Consider the following 8,700-nt stretch of genomic DNA (forward strand, 5'->3'; position numbering starts at 1 on the left):
TGCACATATTCATCGTCGTACTTCACGATAGATGAACATTTTTTTTTATGCACTTTTGGCCTTCTTGGGCTCCATTTTTTAACTTTTAAGCCTGGTACGCTGCTCGCGCTAAATTTTAGCTGAGATAAAATTCCCATACAAGTTATCGATAACTTGTATGGAATCCATTTTATCTCGGCTAAAAATTTTCGATATTTTGTATGGGAGCTAAAATTTAGCGCGAGCAGCGTACCAGGCTTTACAATCAAAATAAAAATATATGAAGGTATGTAGGTATTTTGTAGGTATGTTTTTGTTCATTATTACATTACATGGAAAAATAGTCACTTCAATGATGTCATTTTGACAACAAATGTAATAGATCTGGTAATAGAAGCACAATTAGTTAAACTCGTGTTTATTTTGATTATTAGTATACACCCAATTTAACGCGACGGTAAAATTTAACCCGACGATACTTAAACGTGTGTTTAGCGATTCATTATTGGTAAGGCCCATAGCCTGGTACGCTGCTCGCGCTAAATTTTAGCTCCCATACAAATTATCGAAAAATTTTATCTGAGCTAAAATGGATCCCATACAAATTATCGATAACTTGTATGGGAATTTTATCTCAGCTAAAATTTAGCGCGAGCAGCGTACCAGGCTTTAAAGTCAAGAAAAATCAACGGAAAATAATTTTTAAAGTAAATTAATTAAAAGTGAAAAAAACCGTCAACACTGCTCTTGACAGTAACAAGTAAAGCCTGGTACGCTGCTCGCGCTAAAATTTAGCTGAGATAAAATTCCCATACAAGTTATCGATAACTTGTATGGGATCCATTTTATCTCGGCTAAAAATTTTCGATAATTTGTATGGGAGCTAAAATTTAGCGCGAGCAGCGTACCAGGCTTAAGTGACAAATGAATGAAAACTCTCCAATTTTTCGCTAGAGCTGCGTACTGAAAAACGAAAAGCAAAACGAAATTTTCCGTTCAGGATTTAGTTAACGAAATTTTGTATTGAAAATTTCTTTTCGCTTCAGCAGCGTACCAGGCCTTAACATTTTCGTTGTCGACTTTGTAGACTTGAACATTTTTCGTTTCGCATCAGCAGCGTACTATTCTTAAAGCCTAGTACGCAGCTGAAGCGAAACGAAATTTTCCATACAAAACTTCGATAACGAAATCTTGAACGAAATTAAATTTGTTCAATTCAAGAAAAAACATCAGAAAATAAGTTTTAAAGCAAAAATAAAACAAAATTAATTTCGTTCAAGATTTCGTTAACGAATTTTTTATGGAAAATTTCGTTTCGCTTCAGCTGCGTACTAGGCGTAATAAAAATTTAAATTTAAATTAAAGAAACTTGGCATCACTACCAAGACCTCCGTTATCTCCCACGAGTCTCGTTTCGAATTTCGAAATCTTCCCCCTCCATCGAAACTTGTCACATGACTGTCATATGAATGTAGAAAATTTTTTGACAAGAAAGGGCAGACCATTTTTTCAATGGACTAGCGAAATAAGAAAAAGAATTATTTTCCCAATTTAATTTTAATTTCGTGATTCATTTTTTTAATTTAAATCCTCTTTTCTTCTAATTTGATTGAGTTTTTTTTTTTTGTTAATAATCCAACATAATCTAATAGAAAAAAAGAGCCACCATAAAAAAATGAATTCAAAGTTGATAGTTGTGCTGGCCTGCTTGTTGGGCGCAGCCTTGGCTGAAAAAAGTCCAGTTTTAACATGGGGATCCAACAGGTGGGTGTTAAATGATAAGAAAATATATTTTTATATTGACAAATAATAATGACACATTGAATTTAAATCAAATAGTCCCTTGAGACCCTATCTCTCAACAATTTCCGAAGATGATTTTGCTGAAATGATGAAACCACTTGCCAAGGACACGATGATCCTTACTTTCTTGGCAAATGGGGTAAGTTCTTTACTTTTATATCTTCTATTCTATGAAACTTATTTTATATAAATCCAGCTAAGACGCGAAGACTTTGGTTGTAAATCGTCTCCTTCTCGAGCTACTTGCTTCAGTAATCTCGCTGAAGCTACTCCTAAAACCTATTATGGCAGTGTTGAGAATCCTCTTGAAGCTCTGCGTAAAGTAACTGAAAACAGAGAATCAGTTACAGTCGATGGTAATGGCAAATTGGAGCGTGAGATTGAATGCCAACTTGGCAAAGAAATCATAATTGATTTGAGTAATATCGACGAAGGTTCAACTCTTTCTACTCAAAGCAACCAAGTTTTAGAAAAGCAAGGTAAGCAAATAAAAAGTCTCCCTCACTTTTATAGAGCAAAGCATTAGGGTGGGTAAAAAAAAAATCAAAATTTTTTTCTTTTTGATTTTATACTCTAGAATATAATCAACAAATATGAACTCTTTATATAACGGCGAGGTCCCTCCGCTTTGCAATTTTCCATTTTTCCATCAATCTTCTAATCAAAAAAATATTTTTTTTATAAATCGACCTTTTAGCAAATTTCTTAACATATATTTTTAGGAAATTGAACGCTTTACAAAAATGGCTTGTACACTTTTTTCGTTTATCTAATCGTTTAAAAGCTATTTCAGGTTCAAAATTTGAGAAAATAATTAAAAATTAATTTTTTTATTCTTAAATTTGGAACAAATTAAAAAATTATAATAATCACACGGGCAAGAAATAATATTCTTTAAGGAAACAGATTGCTCCACAAAAAAGGTGGTTGTTTGTTAAGTCGGTTTACGGACGACAATTTTACGTGATAAGGGCAATTCCATTATCGCAGGTGCAACATTTATACTCATTCGAAGCTTATTTGCACACAAATGTCCGTATTGGAAATTTTGAGCCTGTATTACCAGCCATAATAATTGTAGCTGTTCGTACCTACTCTTTTGCTTTAAAGCCTTCCCAAGCGCAAAAAAAAACAAATGTTTCAGTTAAATTTCGCCTCATTTTGCTTGTTTTTTTATTAAATACAGTTATTTTACTTATTATTGTTACAAAAAAAATAACAAATATTGAAATTTAGAAATTATGCCGAAGATCGTCTCTAGCGGAATGGCCCATAACATTATAAGATTTAAAAATTATTTTTTTTTGCGCAAAAAAGTATTAAAATAATTTATTAAAAACAATCATTTCCTATGAAAAAAGTGAAAACAAATCACTTCCATCACCCAAAAATCCATTTTTTTAAAAGACAACCTATAATAAATTTTATACCATCTTAAAGCCTATTATTTCAGCCAAAAATATTCACATCAACCATGTCGTACAACATTTACAAAAAGAGCAAGAATTTTTAGAAATTTTTTTTTCCAGTTTTACTTTAAAACGCTTGTAATGATAAAATCTAAAAAAAATAGCATGAAATCACCCCCAGAATGTGAAAAATGAAAATATCTAAAAAATAGAGCTCCTAGAAAGCAACCAGTGTGATTTTTAGGTTTGACAAAAAATTTTCTAAAAAATGTTAACAGTTAAAATAAGAATAACTTTAAAATTAGTACGAAATAGAGCTCCTAGAAATAAATGATTTTTAGGTTTACTGACCCTAAATACATTAAGTTTAATATAATTTTTTTTGGAAAATTCTAATAAACGTTCAAAATAAGGAAAACTAAAAAATTATTATGAATATTCCCCAAATGTGCAAAACTAAATATTTCAAAAACTAGAGCTGCTAGAAAGAAACCAATTTTTTCAGATTTTCAGGTATCATACATTTCTATATCAAATATCTTTTAGAAAAAATATATTTTGAAAAAAAAATATGCATATGATGAAATATGGCTTTTGGAGACAGCATAAGTAGTTTTGCAAAAAAAAATATTTAACGGTGATGAAATTCAACGCCAAAAGTACAAAAAAAAAAGAGTTTTTGACCTGTTAATATTAAAATATTTTGAAAACGTGACGTGCCAGTGAAATTTTGACTTCGGATTCGGAATCAGCTCACAAAAATCTTTTAGAAAAGTATGGTTTGGTTCAAGCTCTATTTTCGTTGCCGACCAGTGTTATCAGCATGCTCAGTAGGGCGGAGTGAAACTGCACTTTTTTTTTTCTTCTTCTACATACCAGGGACGGGTGCCATTAGTCATCAAAAAAGAGCATACCAAATCTCAGTCCGATCAAAAAATATCTTGAGAGTTCACAACGCTCCTGAAAATTTACATGCTTGTTGGAAGTAATGTACTGGGAGCAATTTCCAAAAGAGACGGAGCAATGTGCAAAAAAGTTAGAACGTGTAGGTTCGGTCGAGACAAGAAATAAATCGTATGGGAGGGGGGTCTATTCCCCTTCGTTTAGCGGGGAGGGGCAATTTAAAAAAAAAATATTTAATTTGAAACAAAAAAATATTAAAAATCAACGATTACACTTACAATAACGTGCTATGCCTTTTTGTAAAGCCAAAAACCTCGTCTTTTACAAAAAATTTTAATATGGCCATTTTCTGGCACAGTTTTTGAAAAATTAATTTTCGATATCGAAATTTTGAAAAATAAAAATTTCAAACTAATTTTTTTCAAAATTTTATGTACTACTTAAGTTTTTAAAATTCGATGCTCTTATTTGTTTTTAAAGAAAAACAGTAAACCGCATCCAAAAACATCTTGTCATTCTCAAAAAATAAACAAAAAACCAAAACTATTTTTGTCTAAGAAATTTCTTTATTTTATGTTTTTAAATGGCTGGATCATGGGGGTTGGGGGTGCTCGGCGCCCTTGGATTCTTGCGGTAAGGGCCTAACGTTAATAAAATCGCAATTTTCTAATGAAAATTGAACAACAAATAATAATGTACATTGCACATGGCCAATACTTATTTGTCATATAAGTTTCAGATTTTTTGAAAGCTCGAAAAAATTGCTAAAAATAAAAAAAAAACACCTAAAAATACCTTTAAAACTGTAGGTCTTTTCAAAAATTCATATTTCAAAACGCGGAGACTTACAAAAAAATCAGTATGAGAACCCTAATTTTTTTTATCTTTCGTGTGGAATTTTTCAAATTGTCAAAAAAAATTCCCCTACCTATAATCACCACTTTGAAGTTTTAAAAACCCGTTCATAACTTGGTTTTTAATTTTTTTTAGAAAATAACAATAAATTTATCTATCGATTAAAAAAAAATTACAAAACAAAATTCAACTTTCTACAACGTCGCGTTTAGAAAATAGCGACTTTTTTGCAATTTTGTTTTACCCCTATTTACCCTATTTAATGATTGAATTTTTTTTTTGATTTTTGTGTCTCTTTTTTTTTAATTTTGAATTGAAATGCGACACTGCTAAAAATTTCAGGCGGAACCGGAGTAAATGGCATCACTTTTTCGTGGATGCGGTTCATGGTTCATCGATTTATAAGACGTTATCACGTCGAAAAGTCCTTGGCATCAAATTGATTGCTTTAACCTTTTAGAAGATATTCGTATACAGACCCTTATACCCTCTGATTGCTTTTGACATGTGTGCATTGCGATTTGAATACAAATATCTTCTAAACCGTTAAAGCAATCAATTTAATACCAAGGAATTTTTTGTAGAACGTTTAAGTTCTTACAAGAATACATCTTGCTAATTTGATAATAATGACTTTTTAGTGAATAAGAAAATTTTGAAAAAGTAAAAAAATGATTTTATAATTTTTTTTTCATTTTGACCTGGAATATCTTTCAAATGGTAAGATTAATAAAAAAATTTATGAAGACCTTTTTTGTGGAGCAATCTGTTTCCTACAAGAATATGTCTTGCCCGTTTGACTATTATAATTTTACAATTTGTTACAAAATTAAGAACAAAAAAGAGTTTTTAAAGATTTCCGCAATTTTTGGACCTCAAAAATCTTTTAAACGATTAGATAAACGTAAAAAGTGTACAAGGCTTTTTTTGTTCAAGCGTTCAATTTCCTACAAGAATATGTAAAGAAATTTGCTAAAAAGTCAATTTAAAAAAGAAATGATTTTTTTTTTTAGAAGATTATTGTAAAAATGGAGGACCTTCCAATTAATATAAAGAGCTCATATTTGATGATTATATTCTTGAGGTGTCTAGCAAACGTTTTTTCGTAGTATAAAAAAAAAAGAATTTCTATTTTTTTGACCAACCCTACTAAGCATGAACTTCCTTTCCAGATGGTATCATGGGACAGGTTTACGAGCACTTCCTTGCTAAAGGCTGCAAAATCACTGCTATCTACACTAGCTCTCCATCTTCCACTTCCGATGTCGTCAGCAAGAGTCGTACCCGACGTGCTGCTGCTGACAAGGCCACCTCTGGCACCATGTTCCGCTCCAACAAGGACTTCCTCATATTCTGGACTGATTTGATTGTGCGTGAAGAACAAGAAGACAAAAAATGGATTTCCACTCCAATCACAATCTCCGATATGACTCTCCCCGAAAAGAACGAAACTTCCTTCTCTGTCAATCTAAATGGAGGAAACAACAAACTAAGTTTCCTCATCTCCTTGAACCTTGGCTACTTTAAATTATCCAACTTGATGCTCAATAACCAAGAATTCTATGTCCCATCTGAACTTACTGCACCCACCGATTTCTCGTACTCATGTGGAAATCTAACTTTGGAAAGCAAACAAAAGAAGTTGGCTGAAGGAGAAAAGCCAGAAAAGGTCAGGATGATCTTGTGGAACTCGCTCCAAATGCAAGCTCCATTCAATAATGAGACATCAAATGATTTCAAATTCGGAGATGCTTGGTATTGTGTGGGTTTCTTCTCCAGCGGCATTTTAGCTGGTTTGTTTGTGGTGTTCATTTTGTTGGGCATCATGAGTGTTGGTATCTGCTGGATGTTGGATATCAATACAATGGATCGTTTTGATGATCCCAAGGGCAAGACTATTACCATTAATGTCAATGAATAGAGAGTTGTTTGTCTCTCTCTGTTTTGGGACTCCCTTCCCTTCCCACAAATTTTCTGTCATTCCTTGTTAATTTTTTCGTCCTGATTTTTGATTTATTTAGATATTTTTTTTTTCCCAAAGTGCACTTTTAGTTCTCTTGACTTAAACACAAGAGGCATATCTTAACAGCATCCTTGAAGGTCTAAACAGCCTCCAAGTAAGATGTGGTTTTTGGTGTTTAATTTGATGGAACTAGGGTTCCACTTTTATTGATAACTTTAAATAATTTTTTGTTGTTATTTTTTCTCTTTTCTCTTATTTCTCTTTGTGTCTAAAAATATATAAATAAACTCTTATTGCCAATTTTTTAAAATAGAATTGTATAATCGTTGTTCAGTATTTGGGACTTGTTGTTTTTTAAGAAGAATTTTTTTGTATGTTTTTAAAATGAAATATATGTATTATTAATAATTATAAATGATTTAATATGTACGCTATAGCCCGTTATGTTGTGTGAATTAGAAAAAGGTTAAATCTTAATTTCGTTGTACATACAAACTAAACTCAAAAATAAATAAAAAAAGGGGAAACTTTTGCTAACCTGAAATGGAATTTGTTTTTATTTATAATTTTTATTTTTAAGACTTGAAAGCGGATGGTTATGATGGCACATGCAATTGGGAAGGAATACAAAATTGTAATGAGAATTTATTTGTGATTTTGAGTAAAGAATGCGTAGAAAATGGAAAAAAACCTGCTGATAAAATCATCAATTTAATTAAAGAAGGGACTTTGCAGCCAGAAGCTGCTGAGTAGAGGAGAAGCACTAAAAGACGTTTCCTATGGAATATATCCCCGAAAAATTACCAGACTGGTTAAATACTTACTTTTTTTATCGTGATATTTTGTACTTTATGGCAAGTACCCAATATTGCATAAATAAAGAAGCTTCGAACCTCGAGGCCATTTCGAATTCGTAGAATTAAGCTCCTTTTTGTGTTGGTCTTGTGTTATGGTGTTTTCAACAAGAAAACACTATAAGAACTCAATCCTTTCCCTGAGATAGCAAATTAGCCCATGATGATGAGGGGATATTTGATTATTGAAAAAAAAAAAAACATACTCGGTTCGTCTAGTCTTCATCGAAAAAAAACTACTACAATTCAAAGAACGCTTCTTTATTTATGCAAAGTTGATTCCTTTCCATTTATGAATTCCATAGGCAACTTCTTTTTGTGTATTTCCCTTATTCTTCTCTATTTTGTTTCCAAAATTATGATTTTTTTTTACTTTTTTTTAAATCAATTCATATCAATATTTAAGGTACTTCGTCGAAAACTGTATATGCAAACGCTATACGCGTTGTGTCGCTTTGTGTCGCATTGTGTCGCATTGTGTCGCATTGTGTCGCATTGTGTCGCATTGTGTCGCGTTGTGTCGCATTGTGTCGCATTGTGTCGCTTTGTGTCGCATTGTGTCGCATTGTGTCGCATTGTGTCGCATTGTGTCGCTTTGTGTCGCATTGTGTCGCATTGTGTCGCATTGTGTCGCATTGTGCTGCATTGCGTCGCATTGTGTCGCATTGTGTCGCGTTGTGTCGCTTTGTGTCGCATTGTGGCGCATTGTGTCGCATTGTGTCGCATTGTGTCGCATTGTATCGCGTTGTGTCGCGTTGTGTCGCATTGTGTCGCATTGTGTCGCGTTGTGTCGCGTTGTGTCGCATTGTGTCGCATTGTGTCGCATTGTGCTGCATTGTGTCGCATTGTGTCGCGTTGTGTCGCGTTTTGTCGCGTAGTGTCGCGTTGTGTCGCGTTGTGTCGCGTCGTGTCGCGTTGCATGTTGCATGTTGCA

The 8,700-nt window shown here is 32.7% G+C and overlaps 1 protein-coding gene across 1 annotated transcript; it reads left to right on the forward strand.

The window, feature by feature from the left end:
- Positions 1-1,452: 1,452 nt before the first annotated feature.
- Positions 1,453-7,456, forward strand: LOC129906119 (V-type proton ATPase subunit S1). Its single transcript, XM_055981759.1, has 4 exons — positions 1,453-1,743; positions 1,819-1,921; positions 1,979-2,261; positions 6,122-7,456. Exons 1-4 carry the CDS (start codon positions 1,655-1,657, stop codon positions 6,868-6,870), a joined length of 1,224 nt encoding a protein of 407 aa, XP_055837734.1. The 5' UTR covers positions 1,453-1,654; the 3' UTR covers positions 6,871-7,456.
- Positions 7,457-8,700: the final 1,244 nt, after the last annotated feature.

The sequence above is a fragment of the Episyrphus balteatus genome, chromosome 1 (genome assembly GCF_945859705.1).
Source record: "Episyrphus balteatus chromosome 1, idEpiBalt1.1, whole genome shotgun sequence".
Taxonomy (NCBI): domain Eukaryota; kingdom Metazoa; phylum Arthropoda; class Insecta; order Diptera; family Syrphidae; genus Episyrphus; species Episyrphus balteatus.